We start from the raw sequence: 24,302 nt of genomic DNA on the forward strand, positions 1-24,302 counted from the left end.
TCCTTCGAGAACTTACCGCAAGTGGTTCAATCAAGAGGTGTGGCTCAGTAAGCCTTTTGCAACAGTTGGTCACGTGCCGCGCTTTTCAAGAACTCACTCGTTGGTAATGCAAAATGTCAGACTACCAGTAGTCCAGTCCGTCGTGCGTGACGCGAAAGAAAATCGAGAAAACATGAACATGGCCGCCCGAAATCCTGGGGGCCAGAAAGAGGAATGTAAAATCGTCGAGAAGAAGGCCCTAGGGACGAGGTTGCAAGTGAACCAAAATGGCCGCTCTCAACTTTGAAGGCCTTTGAGAAACTCGTACCCAGGCTTTCCTTGTTATCGGCCAAAAGTTTACATCTGAGTAAGTGACACGTTTGCATATTTTGCCCCATAACAATAGTTGCTTCTACGCTTCGCGTATCCACGACTAAATATAAGGGAGATAAGATATCGTAAATACTCTTTTTCTTTGGCTATCGTAGCTTAACAAGAAATAACAGGAAAACTGCGGTGATAAACATGACAATAAAACGCCTTGTTGAAAAACGAAAACTATATCTTTCTGACTTGACGTTTCGTATGTTTCGACATACATCTCCATAAGTGACCGTTGAAACTAGAAGTAACAACTAAGTTTTAAGTTTAAGCCGGATAAGTAACTAATCAATTATAACACTGACAGAAGCTGAAATAGGTAAAATATTTTAATGCCCGTTCCTCTTCCCTCTTTAAAGTGATTGGTTTTCAATATTTTTAAGAAGTCGATCTTAGTTTCTACGATTACAAAGAGAACAATAAACATATTAATTTCTTTCGTTTACGACAATGTACAGCTGTTTGCCGCTACCTGAATAATAGTGCTGGCGTCAGACTTACATCAAGGTGAAAGGTTCTTTGAAAATATAGGTGAGAATTTCTATTATTTTTTGGTTTTTTTTGTTTTTTGGCCCTTATGTTTCACTTTTTGTTTCGCTCGCTGTACAATTCACCGTTATCAACGCCTTAGTCAACGCTTTAGTACAACAATTTACTTCCATTCGTCAGTAATTACTTCGAAACAAAGAAATTTTAACAAAGACGTGAACAAAAACCCAAACTAAACGAGAGAAAAACAAGCAAAGTTCGATGCCTAATGGCTAACACTTACCCGGTGGCTCAAGAGAGTTACAACAAAACTAAACTACGACTCAAAATCTACGGTAATCGTTACTAGAAACGAAGTTGATTGCGAAAAACTGATAGATATGCAAATAAGTAGTAATTCAGATAATTCATGCATATCTGAGCATGCGCTAGCTCAAGATAACGCACGTTCTTTCGTGAATGAAACACTTTTTCGCGAAAAAGGCAGGGCCCTGGCAAGCTCAATCACTAGAGAGTTTAAGAAACCGTGACGACGACGCCGAGGAAAATGTCGATTAAAAAGTGAATTTTCATTTTACCTACGAATCTCGCGATATCCTAAAGTCATTTACATTGCTTATCACTTTCAAAACTATCACGAAACTAAACCTGGAACACAGCTAGAGATAAATTTGAAAAAGAAATTTAAAAAGTTAGCCGTTGTGGTTCACGTTCTTTGGACAACGCAGAATTTGGTCATTTCACGTTGCTGTTTTGCTCAGGACGGCAAAGAAATGTACCAAGAATTATAACGCACTTGCACAGCCATTGTACTGCTCATTAAATCTTTTGTCCAGTGTGTTCCCGTTGCCGTTGCCGTCGTGGTTTTCTTAAGCTCCCTCGTGGTTTTCTTTTTATTATTTTTATTATTATTATTGTTATTATTATTATTATTATTGTTATTATTATTATTATTATTATTATTATTATTACTTTTTTTTTTTTAATTGCTCTTTGTTAGGTGAGATGAGTGGCGGTCAATCTTATAGGCTTGGTCGTTGTGCGGAAGGATTAAGATGCAACATGACCGGTCCGTACCGCAGGGATCCTATTCGACGATGTATTTTTCAAGTCGAGCCCACCACAGCACTAGCACAAGAACAGGGTGTCAATGGGGATAGCTCTAGCCCGGGGGAGGAGTCTCCCAGATAAAAAGGGCGGGGGTGTTCGTCGTGCCTTTCCGGGGTTTAAAAATTGTGATTTCTGACGACTGAGGGACGAATTTGTCGGGAGTTGTTATTCTGACGGCACGTTGGAGGGAGTCGCGGTGCATCACGGGATGCTTAGGGACCATTTAAGGTTTTGGCGGCAGATTTAAGTCATTCTAGGTCGGTCGGTCGTAGAGTTCGCCCACTTTATTTTTTAGGATTATGTTTCGATTTGATCAACTTGTGTAAATAATTGTAGAACACACCTTTCCTTCGGGTCTCCTACTGCTGCATTAGATGAGGAATGCGTTTCCACATATTTTTTGGCCACATATAAAGAGCGGTTTTTTGTGGTTTTTCGTATTTCGGCCCCCCCCGTCCTTGTTATATGGGAGTCCCCCCGGAGCTCTAGTCAGTTAACAGCCAAACAAAAGCAAGTTAGTCAGTTGTAGAAAAATCATTTAATTATTTTATAATTTTTGTGAGCTGTATGAGGTCTCCTTTTCCAAAGTAAAAAAAAAATGAGTCTGAAATAAAATGAGTTTGTGAATTATTTGAAATAACAGTTGTGCGACTTTTCGAACATCACGAAAATCATGTTCTAGACAAAAGTGAAAATATCTTGGTGACACAAAGGGTCATTATGACAGCCACGTCTATCAGCGCTACAACACCGGCCTGTAAAAACCATGTTATGCAAAAAATGTATCGACCATAGTCAACATGGAAAGCTTTCACCGATGAGTGTGAAATTCTCAAGGACACCCTCACGCATCGCGTCCTCCCATGGGGGACTCCCCCATAAAAGGATTCGGGTCTCATCTAGGGTGTTGATCACGAAACGCCACTATTTTTAGCTATCAAAGTATCTTTCAGGGTGCACCCGAAGAAATAACAACGATAATAATAATAATAATAATAATAATAATAATAATAATGATAATAATATTAATAACAATAATGATAATAATAATAATAATAATAATAATAATAATAATAATAAAAGAAACGCTCTTATTTCCGTTTTTAAGCTCGATTTCTACCTGTCTGAAATATGATTTAAAGGGGACGAACGAGCGTGCCAGAAGACTAAAGGCACGGGTAGTCCCTCTTACACGTCGTTGACATTTTTTGTTTCTTTGTTAAACAAAACAGATAGATTCCATGTTGCTGTGCGTCTTTTCAGTAACTGATCACAGAAAATGTAATTAGAAAATAAGTGACACAGTCGCCTAACGGCTCGTGTAACGCTTGTTTGTTCTTGCAATATTTTGGCGTCATCTATGATCTATTAGTGAACAGACGCACGGCAACATGGAATCTATTTGTTAAATTAAATAACAGTGTCTCATGCTACCTCTATCTAGGTCGATCGCTTGTTGTTACCTTTCTCCAATGATCTCATCTCCAAGGCACCCGTCAAAAAAACTTTTAAGCTTGACAAACTGTCACGCCTATTGAGTATGTATTGTCTTTCTCCATAATAACCTGTCGGCGGTCACTCCAGAATCTTGGGCCAGGAAAATATCACACCTTATCAAGAGAGATCATCAAATGGTCTTCTAGTAGCATAACCGATCTGTGGATTGCTTGTTGCAATTTGCCCGGATAAACGTTTCGTAGCTTACTGTTACTTAAGGGATGTCAGGCTGGGAACTAAATACAATACAGCGTGGAAAATAACTAAAGAACTTTTGTAACCAGCAATCAGTTTATGGTGTGTGGGAGACAACATTCCAACGGTGGAGTTTAAGGTAAGAATAAAACAAAATCTGATTTTCTTTTATAACGTCAGTGGAATTTACTTGCTTTATATCTCGATTGCGACTTTTAAAAGTGAGCGTTTTAGAGTTTTAGCTCTCTGTGTTTGCTGTCGTACCGCTCGCAAGACCATATCAGGTAAACGATAAGAAATTTTCATAAGCGCTAACACAAACTTAGAACTAACCAACAATTAGTTCAATCGAGTGTAATTTCAGCCCCAACTGAGATAAAGAATGATTATGGTTCGTAACGTTTGGTAGGAAGAATGTCTTGTTTAACCCTTCAGTGGTCTTTATTTACTGTTGTTTACTTTTCTTTGAAATCCACCCGTAACGTTTAATTAATTGACTTTTAAAATATCTTAGACACGGCGGGCTGTAACTACGATACAAGTGGAATTACCCTTACAAAATCGCTAAAAGGCAGTTTTTCCGCTAATGGCTACGTAGGGAACCGGGAGGGAAATGGCGAAAAGGGACAAGAGTCATCAAAAAATTCTACGGCAATGCTCCTTACACGGGAGAGAAAAAATGGCCATAGTCTGGTTTCCGGCCGGGTGTTGCAAGTTTTTTTTTTTTTCCGATTTATTTTTCTTCGAGCTAGCGAGTGCGACCTCGATCGAAGCGGGCAAAAAAAATTAAACCCACCCTCTTGCGCTTTGACTCGTTCCCACGGTTAATATTTTGCTTGCGATTTCCGGCGACGAACGCAAAACAAAATAGAGGGTCTGTGGAGAGACTAGGTGTGTTTGTATTCGTTTGTAGCCTACGAACCATGGTCAACTGGAAAATTTCTCTCTGCATTCTCCATACACCGCTTTCAACTGAGAAACGAGAATAAAGTGATTCATTCATTAGATGACATTGTCTGACAGAACTTCACACTTTCTTTATACTCCAGAAAATAAGCTGGGCCCTGGTATGGGGTCGTATTCTGATTCTAGTGGGCTCTTTCCTGACGTGCGAGGCGGTAATCTCGAGTGGTGGAATTCTGGGATGCAAGCCATGTGCAATAGATGACTGTAAGAATGAGACAGACTGTTTACTTGGTTCCATCATGGACCTGTGCAACTGCTGTACTAAGTGTCTACGAGTTAATGGTAAGTAACATTCAGTTTTCATCGCGAGATCTAACGATTCGTCAGTCTTGTTGGATTTGTGTTTGATCAGCAGTTCAAGGCAAGACTAGCTGTGTCAACGTACGAGGATTCACTGATAATCAGCAACTTACTCAATCGGGGAACAGATAATGTTCCTTAGTCAGGAGTTTAATTAACGAGTATTCGAAGCTCTAGCGTTTTCGATCAGGACCCAATCAGTTTATGTTCTAAACCAAAATTCTCGCACACCTATGCCGAAAGCCATCATATTTGATTGTCTCCATAGGGATCATACTGTGTTGTATTGCTTGTTGCTTAGCAAGATCTCTTTCGGAAGTCACGATCTCAGCTTTTCGAAAAGAACCGGACTCCTGGCAAATATATTGTGACTCTACTTTATTTCTGGACTGCATGTGTACTGAATTTGTGGCTACTTTTCTGATTCGTTTGCCTCTTTTAGGCGTTTAGTTAGTTGGGGCGCAGCGCGAAAAATGGCACACGGAAAAATAGGGAAAAACGCCGCGCGGAAAGTCAAGCAAAGCAGCAGAGAACTCTCTCTCCTTTATTTCGCTCCGCCGTTTTTTCGCAGCATGCCCCAACTAATTCAACGCGTAGAAGAGGTTATTGATTCGTTATATTTTCTCCTTTTTAGGTCAGACGTGTGGTGGTACTGGCTACATCATTGGCCAGTGCGCAAAAGGATTAAAATGCAGCTTAACAAGTATGTCCCGTAGGAATCCAGTGGGACACTGTATCTCACTACTCAAGCCCACTGCCGCACCAGTACAAAAGCTGTTAACGAACAAAGTTGTCATTGACGAAGCAAATTTAGAACAGCAGTCGAATTTTCCAAGGCAAAACATCCCAGGCCATCCAGTCAGCAAGATGGCAGAAAATGACATTCATCCTAAGCAGGAGAACATCATTATACCAGAAAATTATACAAAACACAGCCCTCATTCGAGTGAAATGGAAAGCACAAATTCTGCTAAAATTGATAATGGCACGGCAATGATGAACGCTACACATATGCATGATCAGGCACACCAGAAGAAACCCAACAGAGGTAGGGTGGTAAACGTTATTTGGTCTTGTTCCCGAATCGGTTCAACCTGCTTTAGCAACATAGTATAATATACACTGTGCGAGAATGAATGACTGCGCGAAAACTGGGGCCGAGAAGCGCGCTTCTAGCCCCCAGATTTCGCGCGACAGCAGCTAACAGCTGTATTGTAGGCATGCAATGCGTGCAGACGGTATCGCAGCAAATTACAAATGAAGCATCCTAGGCCCGTAAAGCGTACAGTTTCATCCACAACCATGTACTCACAATTCATGCACGTGATGCTAATAAAATAGACTTTTTGTCATTTCCAGCGGCCACGCACAAATCTAGAGCAAATATACGGGAACTCACTGGACAAAATATTTAATGAGCAGTACAATGGCTGTGCACGTGCGTTATAATTCTTGGTATATTTCTTTGCCTTCTTCTGCAAAAGAACAATGTGAAATGACCAAATTCTGCGTTGTTTGAAGAACGTGAACCATGATGGCTAATTTTTAAACTTTTATTTCGAATTTATCAATGTGTCCTAGATGCAATTTCGCGATAATTTTGACAGTGATAAACAAAGTAAATCACTTTAGAGTACCGCGAGATTCGTAGGTAAAATATAAATATAAATCACTTTTTAATAGGCGTTGTCCTCGGCGTCGCCGTCGTGGTTTCTTAAGCTCCCTAATAGTTTATGTATGACGGCAAACAGGCCTGTCCCCATTGTGCTTGGCAACTTTTGAGCAACTTTTGGCGTTTGGAGCAACATTTTTCAGTTCCAGCAACCTCGAGCGATTTTTGCCTTTCAGAACAACTTTTGAGCAAAATATAGGTTTAGAGCACATTTCAAGCACCAAAAAGTCAACGATTTCATAGAAAACTTCAATTTATGCAAATTTCTTACTTAGTTTTGGACTCTGAGAATGTAATCAGTGGAGCTGGTTTCGTCCAAGTTCCCTCACATCGTTCGGCAGGACGTCAAATGAACCCTGTCTTTTGTTCTGTTATACTAAAGAGTTTCCTTAAATTTCGCCCCTATTTGCGACCAACTCTTTAAAGTTTCCTCCGAATTTACCCTAATTGTGAGCTATACTTGTATGAAGATAAGTTAACACTGAGCGGTTTAGCAATATCAGTTCATTTTGAACAACATTAATTTTCTGCGGAAATAGGTGAACTGATTATGAAAAGAACAGTGTCATGCAAACCAGGCACCATCCAATCAGCGCGCTTACCTATAACTAAAATTCTACAAACATTGAAATTGCATATTTACCTTCTTATTGTTTATATTTTACAGCTGCTAACATGGAGGACTCACTCTCCGAAGTAGGCCCAGCAGTGATCTTCGTGGCAGTCAGTGGAGCCGTGTTTCTATGTCTCATTGGTTTGTTATTTCTTCCGATTTCTCCAAAAGCAAACAGAGCGCAAAACTCGCAAACTGGTTCATAACGACAGTCAAAAAATGTTCGAACAGGTTTTTAAAAAAGCGAATGTAGCCTCAGAACCATCACCAAAGAACCAGCCCCTGCACCCACGAAACGGATTGCTTCAATTGAATGGACGAAAAGGAGAAAGAAACGCTCTGATTGTCAAAAATAGAGTTTTTTGTCAACTAATTTAATCTAAATTTAAACTACATCACTAGTCTCTTTTCTGCTAAACTTAAAGCGAGATCGAGAAGAAAAAAATGTTATATTCGGGACTGATCACTCCGCAGTTGCAAACGCAGGCTTGTGGTTCTTCGCTGGCCTGAGCAAAACCGTTTTTTAAATAAATTATAATGCGTTCAGAGAAATGAAACGCAAAAGTAAAGGCTATGCGAATTAAAATCAATAAACCAAGCTGCGAGCTGCTCATTTGTCTCTGTTCAGCTATTTTCTCATTGAAATTCTTCTCCCTCCCCCACCCCTGTTCGGGGGAGCTTTCACGTAGCCCGTGTGCAGTCATCTACTATTCACGCAGAAAAAAAAAGTGACGTTTTCAATATCCGGGATCACGCTCTAATTGATTGCTTAGCAATAGGTGTTGTCTCCTGGCTTTTAAAGCACGCGAGCTAGGGCGAGCGCAAAACAGAAAGAAAATCAAAAACTTTGAGAAGTGTCCCCACCCCCGGGCATTCCAGTCTCCAGTCACAGTCCATTCCAGCTTTTACTTTATCGAGCAAAGTCCTTTCTCAACTCATTTCTGGCACATGTGGTACCCATGGTAACACCCACGATCACTTTATAAATCCAAATCATCCAACCCCAAAAATCACAGCAACACGTCACATATAAAAGTAGCAATCTCCTGATGTATTACTTCAAGAAGACATGTCAACATTTTTATCCATCGCGACGGCATCTTTTAGGCTCGTCTAAGAACTATATCTCTACATAGCTGTATTCAATGTGTTTTTGTAGTTTTCTGTGTCCTTCAAGACTCGTCGACTGTTTTCTCCGGAAAGCTTTTCCACCTCTTGTGGAGTAACTTGCTCGCGTTTCGCAGTCATGTTGTCCGGCATGGTCGTACAAGGACATAAGATGTTTCGTAATCCACGGCGGTAGCTTTCAACAAACGACAAACAAATGATTGGATTGACCATGGAAGACGAGGAAAACACAAAACTTCTTAGACTAAAAAACAGTCTTTGAGAGGCACAAGACAAATTCCAGTGTGGTGCGAAATATAACAATGTCGATGGAATAACGCAAATATAAAACAGCGCCACGATAATAACAGCCATTCGAATAGCTTGTCTTCGTTTCTTTTCAGAATGCCTTTGTAGATTTTGTGTGTTGTTTGTGAGGGCTCTATTCTGCCTTTTTAAAGCGATTGCTATCGCAGTGTACAAAACGGTTATTACAACTAACGGAGCAATAAAAAGCAAAGCAAATTGTGCAAACGAAATTGCTGCCGAAACATCCGGGTTGTCGCCTGTCAGTGTGTTAGTGCAAAACGCGTTTTTAATTTCGTGTACAGCGACATCCGCAATTATCAGCGATGGTGAATTAAACAAGCCTGCAAAAATCCAAGTAGAAACGATGGCTGTTGTGCGAATCTTCGACGAAATAAGACCAAGTTTTATTGGGAAAACGACAGCGACAAATCTATCAATTGCTATCCACACCAAGCTTTGAGTAGAAACATGGAGGGTCACACCGCACCAGAAATGAAACAACTTGCAAAAAATGGATCCTAATATTCCATTGACGCGCCAATGCCATGACTCGGTGGCCAGTCCAATGATATAGACAGGGATTACAATCAGAGGGAAGATCAGATCTGACACAGCCATATTGACGATGAAATAGTTAATTGTTTTTCGTAAATCTCGATGCTTGTAGACGATGATGACTATGAAGATGTTTCCGAAGAAACTGCCCATCAAATTAACACAATACAGGAAAACGAAGGAAACTCTCTCTGCAGTCGAGTGAGGAACATGGAGACCGCATGACAAGTTCGGTTGTCCCAGTGCAGTTTCGTTGGCAGCTACTGGGATTGTGGTGTTGTTTCTCAATGCCATGGTCTACTCCTTAACTTCCAAGTATTGTCGTTGCTAACGCTTTAGCAGAACACCCTTATATATTATGACCTGATGTACTTTGTCAGTCGCAATTAATCGGAAATTAATTTCAATCCGTTGTTGCAATTAAGAAATGGAGAACATGTGCCGGGTTTCTCTCGAGTGGAAGTTTGGGAGAACGAGAAATGCTGTGGTAATACGAGCCGACGGGCGAGCGTTTCCTGTACTTTTCCGAGTTCTCCCAAACTTTCACCAGTGTTTCTATAACACTACAGAAACACGGAGTACATGTTTTCTATTTCTTTTAGAGAGCACTGCAACGAAAACAAGAAAGCAAGCTTGTCTACTTTGAACATCAAAATATCAAAATATAAATTCTCTTTGCTCGCGTTATCATCATGTCAACACCCTGTGCTAGTTGTGAGTCTTTATCGAGTTATGGAAACACCATATTAAGGCAATCAGCGCGCGTGTTTTTGGGAGATCTATTTTCTAAACATTTATATTAAAAGCAAATGTGATTAGTTTTGCAATTTGCATTTGAATTGAAAAAGAAAGAAATCAGTGACAGAATCTGGGAACACTGTCTGAGAAGTCTCGTCAACTGTCGTGCAATAAATTGGAAATAGGAAATTGAGAAACTAATTTTTGACTTTATTTGGGATGGGAAACCGGCAAAGATAAAAAAGTCAACTATCATAGGAGAGATAAAACAAGGCGGACTCAAGATGATCGATTTTAATATTATGAATAAAGCATTCAAAGTTGCTTGGATACCACGTTTACAATCCAAGTCTCACGCATCGTGGAAAATCATCCCTGAAGCCGCGCTTGAAAACCTTGGAGGAATATCATTTCTTTCACAATGCAACTACGACGTCAAGTTATTGCAATTTAACAACCTCCCAGACTCCTATAACGACATCTTAAAATATTGGCAAAACACGAGGTCTGCTTTTCAAAAGAATACTTCCCCCCGCAACGAAATAATTTGGAATAATCACAACATAAGAATAGATGGTAAAGTACCCTTTTATAAAAGCTGGCTAGAAAAGAAACGTTCTACGGGTTGAAGACCTCCTCGACAGTAACGGGAACTTCCTTCCTTTCAATCTTTTCTCTGAAAAGTTTCCTCTCGAAAGCCCCTTCACTCTTTATTTCGGCCTAATTGATTCTGTGCCGGCCCCTTGGAAGCTGGTTATAAAAAGGACTCCTTCGCACGTAGCGGAAAATGAAAACAACACAGCAATAATTTCCACTAAAAGCGTTTACTCTATTATGCCAAAAAAAGTCTTCTTATCCCCAACCGCTGAGAGCAAAATTATTACATATGGTTTTACTCAACATAATATTCACAGAGTGTACGAACTACCTTTCCAGATAAAAAGTGACATAAAAACAACGTTTCAATATAAGATTATTCATAATATTCTTCCAACAAAAGTCAGTCTCTTTAAAGCCAAGATATGCGATGATGACATATGCCCACAATGTCTTCCTGACAGGCATTCCTTAGATCATATGCTTCTGCGCTGTCAATTAACTTTATCCTTCTGGGACTTATTCCAAACATGGTGGACTAACAAAACTAAAGAAAATGTCACATTAACAGAGAGCATGATTCTGTACGGAATTTTCGACAATAGAGAACACCTATACTCCTTGAATTACTCACTTCTTATGGCAAAGTACTCCATATATAGTAGCTGTTTACAAGAAAAAAAGCTTTGTTTTGACAGTTTTCTCACGCTTCTAAGAGAAAAAATCAATATAAAACGGGAAATTGCTGTTCATAATAACAACATTACAAAGTTCAAGACTATATATAGATTTCTTTTGTAACTTTTTTATCTTTCGTCTTTTTTGCTTTACTTTTCTTGTCTTCTCTTGTTTTTTTTTACGTTTACTAACCCATAGATTTATGTGAAGTTGCGAAGTAATTAGGTTAACAAAAAAATGTATATTGTTAAGTAAGTAGATATTTATTACGTGTTGTAAGCTGTTTGCAAATTAAAATATTAATAATAATAATAATAATAATAATGATGATGATGATGATAAAGAGAAAAAAACACGCAATAGAAATCTTGAGCTCATAATTTCATTGTCAAATAGAAATTAACGCGAATTTTAGCCAATTATCGCTCGCACTTCCTTTTGGGCTATTTTCTAAACACTTAATTACAAGCCAATGTAATTAATTTTAATTTGTATTCGTATTGAAGAAAGTAATCCGCGACAGGGTCTTACAATAGATTAAACAGAATTCATGACGGTGAAACGCCAAATACTACATGTCTCTGCAAATACATTGTTAAGCTGCTCTCTGATCGCGGATATATTCATAAGTATTAAATACAATGATGCGAGGGACCGCAAACGAAAATGCTGCCGGTATACTTAGGATCTGTAAAAGATCTGATCAGCCAGAAATAGAAACACCACAATGAAGCAAGACTGATTACTACGTAGAAAGCTTAACGGGACAACGACATGATAGAGGCCAAACTGAAGTTGATTTTGTTTATTTAAAGCCAAGAACTGCAACCGTGGACAGCTGTTTCGACCTTGTTGGGTCACTTAAGCACGGTGGAGCAGAAAGTGAAGCAATCGGCTGCCTGACCGATCGTCCACCAAATGCACAATGGTAATGACTTCAGATGAAACGCAAATCCAAATGTTTGCGAATTCATAAGCATGTTTGCTCATTCGACAGATTTATGACAGGTGGAATACGAAATTTCCATAGTCCAAGTCTATTATTTGAGAGAGACCGTTTAATTATTATTATTATTATTATTATTATTATTATTATTTTATTTTATTCTATTTTTTTTGTTGTTGTTTTTTCTTATTGCTAAACACATAATTACTTGCATTGCCTTACTCTACTTACAACAGTAACTAACCTACTTACAATACACTACATTATTATTATTATTATTATTATTATTATTATTATTTCTAATGCTTTTACCGTCTTACAAACGTCACTTACAATACATCAAAAAAAACCTATTTACAATACTTGGCATTGCCTTACTTACTTACAATTAACGAATGGTAAATGCCATAGCGTGCACTATTGAGTTTTATATAATAACCCAAGTAATTCTCGCATTTTGATTGGTTCTCGCCTATGATCTATTAGAGGACAGACGCACGATTGACGTCATCATTTCAAAGTTTTTCCCTCTGTGTTTTGAAATGGCGGAAAGTTTTGACAATTTAGATAATGTTTTACATGACTGGGCAAAAGATGAAGTACAAAAAAGTCTTGTCGAGGCATTGAACAGGAACGAGAAGCATAGTCTAGCAGGAAGGAGAAAGATAAAGCCGTTTCTTTTTTAGAAAATGACTCAGAAAAAATACTCGAGCAGTCTTAGTCGGCAGTCGAGCGAGACTAAACCAAACACAAAGTTAGTCTTGGTAAGCCGAGAACCATTGCTTTATCTCGAATTTAACAAACCCAATAAACAAAATGTTTATGAGATTAATTTATTTAAAACACTGAACTTTTCTCAGTCTCAAAATAATTGTTGACACGGTGATTGTCTGGAATAAAACATCAAAATCACTTCTTAAAATCAGTTAGAATAAAGACATAACCTTGCTTTCCGATGCGAATGTTCCAGTCCGTTTCAGGGCGCAACAGCGAGCAAAGTATAGCTCACTACAGCTCACGGCCAACTGTATCGCAGCTAAAAGCTGTCTCCGACACTATTTCAAACTGATTTGAGAATCAAAAACCACAGAGGACACAAATTTCCACCATCACTAACGCTCCTTTCATTCAAACCTCGAATCGAATGGCCTCCAGGTTGACAGCAACCGCAAGTTTTCCGAGCGCAGTTTTTCAATTCCTCCAATATTCGAGGCAACATCCAAGCTTTTCGGCTCACAGGGCAGCTCTGATGACAAAACCTGACTTGACTTATCCAGCATTTTCTTTAAGATTTGTAGATTTCGCAGTTCAACTCTGCTTTTGCTGTAAGTTTTCATTCCACAAGAAGCGACGCTCGAGTCAAGTTTGACAGTGCCGTGATTTTCCTGGACCAATTACAATTCTTTGCTACGCATAGCAACCAATGGGATCGCTTCAATTTGTATAGACAACAGATTACGTCAAATGGCTTTTTTCGTGTTCGTCAAAGTGGGCAAAGGGCGGTTTTCGAGTTATGTTGAAAGATTTTGAATAAGAAATAAGCTCTATCTGTAGTAGTTTGTTTCGTTATTATATAAAACAAATAGATTCCATGTTGCGGTGCGTCTGTTCAGTAATAGTTCAGCCTCGTGTGCCACTTTTTTGTTTTTACCACATTTTGACGTCATCTGTGATCTATTACTGAACAGACGCACGGCAACATGGAATCTATTTGTTAAATGGATGCACGCGGGAGGTTCCTAAGCACGAAAAAAGCGTAAGAGTCGCACGAGGCTATCGCCTCGTGCGACTCTAGCTTCTTGAGTGCTTAGCAAACCTCCCAAGTGCATCCATAACTCAATAGTGCACGCTATGGCGTTTACCATTTATTTTATAACATAACATTGAGACATTGGAATAACAGAGGTCCTTTTATTGAGCTTCATCACAAAAAATGTTCGTGTAGTCTTACATGACAAGAGAAAACAAGCGCGCGGAAATTCATTCATGACAACCGACTTCACATTAGTAACTCGATAAAGTTTCATCTTCAGACAACTGTGAAGACAGTGTCGCATTTCTGGCAGATGGACGTCGGTCATTACTTTGGAAACAATGTCTGTCGAAAGATTTGCTTTGTAAACACTAGCACACACGTCAGCAGCGTACACCCATGGGCAAATAGTACACGCTAAATTAACCAATCAGAGCGCGCGCATGGCTTTAGTTATGTTATAATACGAAAAAATTACTTATTATGACTAACACATTACGTTACTTAAGGAGTTACAATACAATGTAATAACTTAATTATAGAAAAAAAAACCAACAAACAAACTAAACAAAAAGACCTCGCAACAAATTACCAAGGGAAACGCCTTAAATGGTGAGAAGGAATTTCCACTTCTGTTGAAATTCCCTTTTACCATTCAACGTGGCAGCAATATACTTTTTATCTCGATTTTATCCTGCACTAATGAGATGAAGTCGCTGAAAACGAACATAGTATTATTTAGAGCGTTGATATAAAGAAAGTATTTGCCTAGCATTATGAGGTGGTTGAGGGTCAAACGGTGAGTACAGGGACGAGTAATTCCAAATAATACCTCTGGCTCGGAGAGAAGTAAACTCGCGTTACTTACGGTAGAATACCAACTTTGGAACCTATACCAAAAGGAACACGCTTGCGGGCAGCTAATAAACAAATGACGAATGTTTTGACTATCACAGGGACAGAAAGGGCACGATGGGGAGGCAACCTTGTTCATTTTGTATAATATACTGTTCGTGGCTAAAATGTTGTGTATAGTTTTGTGCTGGAACATTGTCAATTTAACTTCTTCTGTGGCTGTGAACGGCAGAAGATAAATTTTATTTAGATTCTCTTTTGCCATGCCTTATGATAAGAGTTTTTTTCTGAAGTGGGAGAAGGAAGATGTTCTAAGGTTAACAGTTTAATTATTACTTTTTTGTTTATTTTTTACTAAAACGTATTTTTCTTCACATCACAGAGAGGAAGAAACTTCAAATTGAATGCAATTGAATTTAATTAAAACTTCAATGACAGAAACCAATTTCCTTGTTCCCATAGAGTTAAGATAACACAAAGACGTTTTCGAAACGATAGCCCTGAAACGATACGTTTCTGACGACGCTTTATCGCCGAAAACGCTCTCCGATCATACTACCATGATCGCACGCTTTCTTCGTCTCACTAAAACGCAAAAAAAGCTGATATGCTACGAGAAAACACCACTTTAATTTTCACTTGCGCAATGATGTGAATAAGTCAACGTTTTCGAAAGCCTCCGTTTTCTCTGTCCACACTGATACGATAGGGATTCGTTTTCTCGTCTCTACTAGGGGCGCTATTTTCAAATGTAAACTATCAGTTTCAAATGAAAACGATGAACGTTTTCGATCGTTGTTGTGTGGACGGTAGGCGAAAACGCATCAAAAAGTACGCCCTTTAAAACGAAAAGTAAGGTGATTTTTGTTGGGTAAATTATGTAAAGAACCTCAACCATTGCTGTACCGGCATTCTACTGCAAACCTTTTTTTAACTACAGTCGAACCTCTAACTATCAAGCGGCCACCTCTCAATAAGCGTCGAGTCATCATAGTTTCCACATATCCGTCAGCAAAATATGCTGAGTTAAACCCCTATTATTATACTACAATTCTCGGAAAAGGGCTACCTTTTTCAGGTTTCAGGTTTATAAAAGGGTAGGGATTTCACAAGTTGAGGTATAGGGTAGGAAAATCTGCCATTTAGTTATTTCAAAGGGTCTTAAATTAAAATAATTCGAAGAGACGGATTTCCTTTTTTCGCGATTTATTCACAATATGAGCCGGTTATGAAAACATGTGAAAGGGGCGCCTTTTTTCAATCAAAGATGTACGAAAGGGACAACTTTTCCGTAAAAAAAAATGGCATACCAAAGGGCAAGGTGGAGGAAACTCCCCGTACAAAAAACCTTGTAGAGAACCCTCCCGCAGGACCAAAATCACAGCAAACACGTCATTTAGCGATATTTCACACTTTCAAATTAAAGTAATAAATTTATGCAAGATGTTCTGTAACAGGTGTTTGGAAATGTGGTCAAACATGTTATTTCGTGTTTGAAATATTACTTCAAGAAGACATGTCAACATTTTTATCCATCGCGGCGGTAACTTTTAGGGTCGTCTCAGAACTATGTCTCTACATAGCTGTATTCAATGTGTCTTTGTAGTTTTCTGTGTCCTTCAAGACTCGTCGACTGTTTTCTCCGGAAAGATTTTCCACCTCTTGTGGAGTAACTTGCTCGCGTTTCGCAGTCATGTTATCCGGCATGGTCGTGCAAGAACATAGGACGTTTCGTAATCCACGGCGATAACTTTCAACAAACGACAGACAAATTATTGGATTGACCATGGAAGACAAAGAAAACGCAAGACTTGCTAGACTAAAAAACAGTCTTTGAGAGGCACAAGACAAATTCCAGTAAGGTGCGAAATATAACAATGTCGATGGAATAATGCAAAGATAAAACAGCGCCATGATGATAACAGCCATTCGAATTGCTTGTCTTCGTTTCTTTTCAGAACGCCTTTGTAGATTTTGTGCGTTGTCAGTGAGAGCTCTATTCTGCCTTTTTAAAGCGATTGCTATTGCAGTGTACAAAACGGTTATTACAATTAACGTAGCGATAAAAAGCAAAGCAAATTGTGTAAACGAAATTGCCGCCGAAACATTCAGGTTGTCGCCAGTGTTATTGCAAAACGCGTTTTTATTGTCGTGTACAACGACATCCGCAATTATTAGCGATGGTGAATTAAACAAGCCTGCAAAAATCCAGGTAGAAACGATGGCTGTTGTGCGAGTCTTCGGTGAAATAAGACCAAGTTTTATCGGGAAAACGACAGCGACAAATCTATCAGTTGCTATCCACACCAAGCTTTGAGTAGAAACATGGAGGGTCACAGCGCTCGAGAAATGAAACAACTTGCAAAAAATGGATCCTAATATTCCACTGACGCGCCAATGCCATGACTCGGTGGCCAATCCAATGATATTGACAGGGATTACAATCAGAGGGAAAATCAGATCTGACACAGCCATGTTGACGATGAAATAGTTAATTGTTTTTCGTAAATCTCGATGCTTGTAGACGATGATGACTATGAAGATGTTTCCGAAGAAACTGCCCATCAAATTAACACAATACAGGAAAATGAAGGACATTCTCTCTGCAGTCGAGTGAAGAACCTGGCGACCGCATGGCAAGTTCGGTTGTCCCAGTGCAGTTTCGTTGGCAGCTACTGGGATTGTGGTGTTGTTTCTCAATGCCATGGTCTACTCCTTAACTTTCAAGTATTGTCGTTACTAGCGCTTTAGCAGAACACCCTTTTTTTGACCTGATGTACTTGTCAGTCGCAATTAATCGGAAATGAATTTCAATCCCTTGTTGCAATTAAGAAATAGAGATCATGTCCCTGGTTTCTCTCGAGTGGAAGTTTGGGAGAACGAGAAATGCTGTGGTAACACGAGCTGACAGGCGAGTGTTTCCTCTACTTTTTCGAGTTCTTCCAAACTTTCACGAGTGTTTCCATAACTCTAAAGAAACACGGAGTACCTGTTTTCTATTTCGTTTAGAAAACACCGCAACGAAAAGAAGAAAGCAAGCTTGCCTACTTTGATCATCAAAATATCAAAATATAAATGCTCTTTGCTCGCGCCATCATCATGTCAATAGCCTGTGCTAGTCGTGTGTCTCAATCGAGTTATGGAAACACGATATTTAGCCAATCAGCGCGCGTATTTTTGGGAGATCTTTTTTTCTAAACATTTATATTAAAAGCAAATATAATTAGTTTTCCAATTTGCATTTGAATTAAAAAAAAATAGAAATCAGTGACAGGATATGGAAAAACCTTCTTGGAAGCAGAGGAAAAGAGCGTCTGAAGAGACTACCATGTCAGATATCAGCGATTAAATTCGTGTGCCAGAAGAAGGCAGCGACGAATCATTTGCTTGCGATTTTCGATTGCGTTCGAATTTGGGAACGCGAGAACCGTGCAAAATCGCTTAGTCTATCGCCTAAGAGACTAAAACAATCAACAAAAGCGAAGATCATCTGTGCGCACGTGAGAAATTGAAAGAAGCAAGGGATAAACAAAAGAAGCGAAATACGAGTCTGCGGATAATGTTGCCGCGAAAATAATACAAGTGGTTAACTTAACACATTTGGCAGATCGTTGACTTGTTTTTAAGAGTCACTTTTTGGTGCACAATTTGTCCGCCCTTTAGTTTTTGAAAAAAGTCTTTTAGACAAATTCAGATCAAGTAGAAATCTTGAATTTGGCGTAAAAATATATATATAATTATATATTGAACAAAATCGGTCCTTGAAGGTCTACAGTTTACCTAGGAAACCCGTCGCTGATTTATTTCTTTAATACGAATGCAAATTGGGAAATTAATAATACCACATGTCGGCAAGTTCTCCAATCGCGAAGGCTCAGCATGTTTGCTCATTCGATAAATTTACGGCAGGTGGAACGCGAAATTTCAATGGCCAAATCTATTATTTCGGCCTCCTGTTGTTAAAAGCCCCTCTCCCCGGTTCTAGGCCCATATATCTAAAAACAACAAAAAAAATTGCATCCGGTTTTAAGTCCCCCGGATATAAGCCCTCCTGTAGCTTTCCTTGTTTGAGTTCATTTTATTATGAAGTTTTGAAGCTTTATTAAAAACCAATAACTGAAAAACCTATTTCGATCAACGCAGCTATAGCTCATTTCGAAACGGTTTTGTTTATTACGGTTAAAAACCCCCTCAGATATAAGTCTCTCCGTTTATACGCCCATCTGAAAACCCTTGCGAAGTTGTACAAGCCCAGGGCTTATAAGTGGCGACAAGGGAAAATGATCTCTTACTTCAAGTCCTTGAACTTAATTAAAACTTCAATAATAGAAAGGAGTTTCTTTGTTGGCATAGAGTTAAGATAAACCACAATATTTGGAGAGGAAGCCACGTCAGCCTTAGCTAGTTTTCATACAGGTCCTCTATCCTGGTCGAATTGGAATTTGGAGATGTTGGTTTTTGTGGAGGGAGAAAAACCGGAGTACCTCATTACTACCTTTCACCCTTTTGACGACTGATACGCCGTGATAGAACTGACTGATTTAAACACACGTTTATCGTGGTTTATCATGATTGTCTAGACGCGATTCTATGTTCACTAAGCAGTCAACCCAATCTAAAAAATATTCAAAGTAAAAGAATCCCTGTTTCAAAAATAGTGTTCCTATTCGACACCGTCTCTTTTTTTCGATCTTGACTAAACGTCCTATGGGCAAGATTAGACTGTTCGTGACAATAACATAAATGACATACTTGACTTGCTTGAGCGAGCTGAACAGCCGCATGGGTGTAGCGGGCTCAAATGTTGGTCTGTTTCCTTCCTCCTCCCTCCCTGTCATAAACATTCCTGTAGTTTCGTTAAAAAACGCGTTCTGAAAACAGATTGTCAATGGTTAATTCCGAGCAAGAGTACTTCGAATAGTGGTGAAAGAAGGTAAGATTGGCAACAAAGTGAAATATGGACCGGGGTGTATCTGTAACGGAGCAGAGACTGGCCGAGAAACTCACGATCTTGAACGATCGAGGGATTGGAATGCTAACTCGAATTTACAACATCAAAAAAGTAAGTGACTGAGTAAGCTACAGTTATTTAATTCTCAGGTTGACGTAACTTGGGGACTCAGATTAAAGGCTGCCTTAAACCACCAAACTGACTAAGAGAGGATTCCCCCTATGTCAGGCTACAATAGGAAAGTGCAAGCAAGTTGCAACAGATGTTATCTAGCTTAGATTTAACAAATTGACGTCAGTTTTTAATGCGTCTGTCCTCCTGTTTATGATTAATTGCGTCATAACATTGTCAAAGTGGTTCTGCAGTAAACTTTGACAATGTTATGACAAAATTTATCATCAATAAGAGGACAGACACACAAAAAAGGGGAAAAGATGCTGTAAACAACGATAAGTGAATTTTATTCAAATTGACGCGAACATTGTCAATAGCTTTTCTTGCTTTTTGATTGGCATCTTACAAAAGTCCATAAAATCTCATTGGTTAAAAATTTACAGTTTGACAGCTGAAAGTTGAACTTGAAAGCTTGCATAAATTAATGGTTTATCTGTCTGTATTCTTATTGATGATAAAAATGAGCCAATCAGCACACGAGAAATTGGACATTAAAAAATTGTTTTAATTAAGAAGTAATGTAAGCTGAATTTAACGTCAGGACTTTCAAGCCAATTGTTTCTGCGCATCTTTACTGCGCAAGCAAATTCACACGCCACGTCATGCATGAGCACGCGCGCTAAGTAATAAAATGACCAATGATATGGCAGATGGCCATTGCTATAGCTTTGCCTGGATTTAATGATCTTGGACGTTCGGTGAACCCTATTTTTCTCTCCAGAAACAGAAGTTGGTGTCCCCCATTTTTGCACATTTCTGACATAACTAACTCGTCATCTCACAGTGGTAAAAGTCTCAGAAAAAAATCAATGTTGAAAAATTTTGCACGCAAATGTCCTTAACTTATGTTGCACTGTAAGCCCCAAGTTTAATGTTGTGATTCCCTTACCTTCTTGCCACATTTCATAGAGTGTTTTCAGTATTGTTCAGATTGGGAATTTGGTTTTGAAACTCTTGTTATGGGAGAGCCTTCTTCCATGTACCTCTCATAAGCTGTCGTAAACATTAACTCATAGAAGTGTGACATGATGCAGTATAATTAAGACCTCTATTTTCATATTCTGACCATTGTACACTGCCAATTGTTAGGACACTAGATTATGTATATTTACAGGTGAAACTGCTTCGATTTTATCTCCCCCCCACCCCAACTGTCACTCAACTTCCGATAGGTGGACACCTCTTGGACACCCATGGAAATTTGCATTGTAGACTGTTCGTGTACTATTAGAAAAGTATTTAGAACTTTGCGAAATACAAAACACGAGCTAAAAAGGGGCAGTGTCCCAGGTGATACAGTAATTGAAAATTTACTTATGTTTTCCATATTATATTGCAAATGCCGCCAAATTTTCAGTACAGTTAAATCGGGTAAGAAGATTCTATGGGGCAAAATAGAACAAGGATTTCTGGGAAAAGACACAGGATTACAAGGATACAGTTGAAGTGGATTACTGCTTAGAATCCATTAAGTCATTATTTTCTCTTTCAACTCAATGTTTCTGTGTTTTGACCTCTAATGCTGTTTTTTCTGCAATTGCAAGATAATACAGTAAATTTACAGTAAGATCCTGGCTGTACTAATAATTTTTAAAAAAACATGATAAATCACCAAGGACACAACCTCTTTAATATAAATATTTCTGATGCAATTTCTTTGTTTACAGGCATGTTCCGACTCCAAGTCCAGACCAGGATTTTTAACAGATAAAGCCCTGGATCCTGCCATTAAGGCTATAGTGAAGAAATTTCCAGTTACAGACACAAAGGTAACTTAGCCAAAGCATATTTCCAATGGAAAACTCTAAAAAACGTCGAGAGAACTCTGTTGAAAGTTATCATATGGAATAGTTCATTCCAGCTGGAAAATTTGCAGAGAATAGTGACAGAAGTGATAAGCCTGTTTTTGGGGGGCTGACCAAACCTTTAGTTAACCAGGTTATTTTTTATGTGGGAGGAACAGATTTTCATATGAATTCATGGTGAAGACTTGTTTTGACACAGAGGTAAAAAATTACATGTATGAGTACAAAGAAAGTTGAACATTGTTATTGTTTCAAAAGTAACATTCTAGCGAAATTTACACACATCAAATTGCTTTCACACTTCAACTGTAGTACCCTAGAGAACTTTCGGTCCATAAGACATTGACATATTTAGAATACTTCAACATGATGATATATTTATTTATTCATTTTCCTGTAGTGTTTAATTTTTTTAATTTTTTTTTTGGTTCATATGTAAATCCTTTAGAGTGTCCAGGTTCAACCAGTTCACAGCATCCAGAATGAAGTTATCAAGGGGCTCTCTAACTACTATTATACATTTGTGGATGTGATGGAATTCAGAGTAAGTGCTGACTGCTAGCACTGAGCTTGAATGTCTTTTCTCCTAGGGTCACTTAGACAGGGCTTCTGTTAGGTCGCAGTAAAAAGCCCTGCATAGACAGTTGTTTACCGATCACGCACGCAAAAGAGCATTTGGAAATGTGAGGGTTGGGGTGAGACAAGAAAAACCCAGCAGCAGTCTCTTTATATTTTCAAACACTCTGTCAGCCCAGCAACGGGCATGCATGCCATGCCCATGTCTTGTTCCAATCCCCTTTAGGCGAAAACGTCTCGTTATCCCTGCTGAATTTCAAGAGAAAAACAGATTGCCAGCAGTCTAGAGTTAGTGCCATAGGCACTGGTGGAATACATGGTTGCCTCATTGTTATTGTGCTGGATTCTGTAGCAAGAGGTCTTGGTTCAAGCTCTGGCTAAGATCTCTCTTTTGCTGCTGTTAACCAAGATAGCCAACCCTCTACTAAATTTTAATTGCCCTACTCAGGTGTATAAATGAGGTACCAGCAAAATAATTTAGTGCGGGATTGGGGCATTGGGGCAATGTAATCCTGCGATGGACTAGCATCCAGTCCAGGTGCAGTAGAAATACTCCCAGTCACTTCATTCTACTAAAACTGGAGATAAGGGTGGGCCTGATGACCTGCTACACGTACATGCTCAAAGGCAGACATAACTTACATTGTCTGTTTACCAGAGAAAAAATAGGAAAATGGGAAATGTAGGAAAATGCTCACACAAATACATGTATTCAATATTCACTCAATTATTTTTATTGTTCTCTCCCCTATAGGATAACACCAGTGAACTTCTGACAGAGATTGATGCCAGTTTTGTACATTTTGACGTTGTAAGTCTTTGGTTGTTATACCATTGTATTAAAACAAGGTGCAAAATAAGTTCTCTTGGTTAATCTTGGAGGAAATTTGAAGTCACTGTGTTATAGCGCATCTTCAGACTTTTCTTTGTGGCCCTACTTTATCTGCTAACTAAGAAGTTCAAATACTAGGTACTTAACTTTTTGTTGCCAACTTCACGCCTGATTTTGATTACAGCAGTAGCTTTAAAGTGGTACTATGATCAAATTTTCCCCCCTTGATTTTTTAGGTGTATCTCATAGAATTCCATGAAAGAATAAAAAGGCCATTAACCATTTGCAAATATCTGCATTAGATACGGAGATATGTAAGTTTGGAAAATGTATAAAATATGCAAATGAGGTAACTGATGACTTCATGCACTTAACCCAATTTTATATCAAGTAGAGCTATACAGCTATCTTGGTCAATTTGCAGCGCAGACCATTGAAACTTGGTAGGCTAATAGTTCTACAGAAAACACACTTACGGCTTCAAAAAAACTTCTGTTCCCATGGCAACTCACTCTTTTCCAGTCCCCACCCACTTGACTTTTTTCAGGCTTCTTTCCAACTGCTTAAATTGGAAAATTTACTGTGATGATCATTCTTCACTTTCATCTACAACCGCCCTTCATATATGAATTATTTCATATAAATTTCACGTCATTTCACTCCTCACAGGAAGATATGAACTCAATTAATTGGCCTCGCTCCCAATGTGTGGCTTCATAGCTCAGTTGGTAGAGCATCGCACCGGTATCGTGGAGGTCACTGGTTCAAATCCCGTTGAAGCCCTGATTTTTTCAGGCTTCTTCTTTCCAATTGCTTATAAATTGGAAAATTTACTGCGATGTTCATAATACATTCTTCACTTTCATCTACAACCGCAGTTCATATATGAATTATTTCATATAAACTTCATATCACTTCGCTCCCCATGGGAAGATATGAACTCAATTAATTGGCCTCACTCCCATGTGTCGCTTCATAGCTCAGTTGGTAGAGCATCACACCGGTATCGTGGAGGTCACGGGTTCAAATCCCGTTGCAGCCCTGATTTTTTTTCAGGCTTCTTCCTTCCAATTGCTTAAATTGGAAAATTTACTGGATGATCATTCTTCACTTTCACTTTGATTTCAATATGTTAGTGATTTTCAACTCGCAAGACATTAAACAAGGCCACAAACTTGAGCTAACATATTTATGTTTGCTGGATTGAGCATATGAGGCACCATT

At 38.8% G+C, this 24,302-nt stretch overlaps 4 protein-coding genes across 5 annotated transcripts in view; 2 read left to right on the forward strand and 2 right to left on the reverse strand.

Moving 5' to 3' along the window:
* The first annotated feature begins 3,068 nt into the window (after positions 1 to 3,068).
* On the forward strand, positions 3,069 to 8,302 carry LOC145500013 (uncharacterized). Of its 2 annotated transcripts, XM_081479524.1 has the most exons (4): positions 3,069 to 3,790; positions 4,701 to 4,899; positions 5,552 to 5,965; positions 7,257 to 8,302. In XM_081479524.1, exons 2-4 carry the CDS (start codon positions 4,857 to 4,859, stop codon positions 7,406 to 7,408), a joined length of 609 nt encoding a protein of 202 aa, XP_081335650.1. In that variant the 5' UTR covers positions 3,069 to 3,790; positions 4,701 to 4,856; the 3' UTR covers positions 7,409 to 8,302. The 2 variants fall into 2 exon arrangements, with proteins under 2 accessions (XP_081335650.1, XP_081335648.1); XM_081479522.1 differs by having other exon boundaries at positions 3,069 to 4,899.
* Positions 8,303 to 8,330: 28 nt separating this feature from the next.
* Positions 8,331 to 11,326, reverse strand: LOC145500012 (QRFP-like peptide receptor). The gene has a single exon (XM_081479521.1). It carries the CDS (start codon positions 9,465 to 9,467, stop codon positions 8,331 to 8,333), a length of 1,137 nt encoding a protein of 378 aa, XP_081335647.1. The 5' UTR covers positions 9,468 to 11,326.
* Positions 11,327 to 15,803: 4,477 nt separating this feature from the next.
* Positions 15,804 to 17,535, reverse strand: LOC145499785 (QRFP-like peptide receptor). The gene has a single exon (XM_081479312.1). The coding sequence runs from the start codon at positions 17,444 to 17,446 to the stop codon at positions 16,316 to 16,318; it is 1,131 nt and encodes a 376-aa protein (XP_081335438.1). The 5' UTR covers positions 17,447 to 17,535; the 3' UTR covers positions 15,804 to 16,315.
* A 1,494-nt stretch (positions 17,536 to 19,029) lies between these two features.
* Positions 19,030 to 24,302, forward strand: part of LOC145500197 (nck-associated protein 1 homolog) — a 29,767-nt gene continuing 24,494 nt past the window's right edge. The window contains exons 1-4 of the mRNA XM_081479715.1: positions 19,030 to 19,802; positions 21,533 to 21,634; positions 22,119 to 22,214; positions 23,001 to 23,057. Coding sequence (XP_081335841.1) covers positions 19,698 to 19,802; positions 21,533 to 21,634; positions 22,119 to 22,214; positions 23,001 to 23,057 — 360 coding nt within the window. The 5' untranslated portion in view covers positions 19,030 to 19,697. The remainder of the gene's footprint in view (positions 19,803 to 21,532; positions 21,635 to 22,118; positions 22,215 to 23,000; positions 23,058 to 24,302) is intronic.

Source organism: Orbicella franksi, chromosome 10, assembly GCF_964199315.1.
Source record: "Orbicella franksi chromosome 10, jaOrbFran1.1, whole genome shotgun sequence".
NCBI classification, from domain to species: Eukaryota; Metazoa; Cnidaria; class Anthozoa; order Scleractinia; family Merulinidae; genus Orbicella; species Orbicella franksi.

What these genes read in the sequence shown, in the direction of transcription:
- LOC145499785 (XM_081479312.1), bottom strand. Translation starts at nt 17,446, where the DNA reads ATGGCATTGAGAAACAACACCACAATCCCAGTAGCTGCCAACGAAACT.
- LOC145500012 (XM_081479521.1), bottom strand. Translation starts at nt 9,467, where the DNA reads ATGGCATTGAGAAACAACACCACAATCCCAGTAGCTGCCAACGAAACT.
- LOC145500013 (XM_081479522.1), top strand. Translation starts at nt 4,857, where the DNA reads ATGGACCTGTGCAACTGCTGTACTAAGTGTCTACGAGTTAATG. An exon ending in TAAGTGTCTACGAGTTAATG is followed by an intron (nt 4,900 to 5,551) that starts GTAAGTAACATT and finishes TCTCCTTTTTAG; the next exon opens with GTCAGACGTGTGGTGGTACT. An exon ending in CCAGAAGAAACCCAACAGAG is followed by an intron (nt 5,966 to 7,256) that starts GTAGGGTGGTAA and finishes TATATTTTACAG; the next exon opens with CTGCTAACATGGAGGACTCA.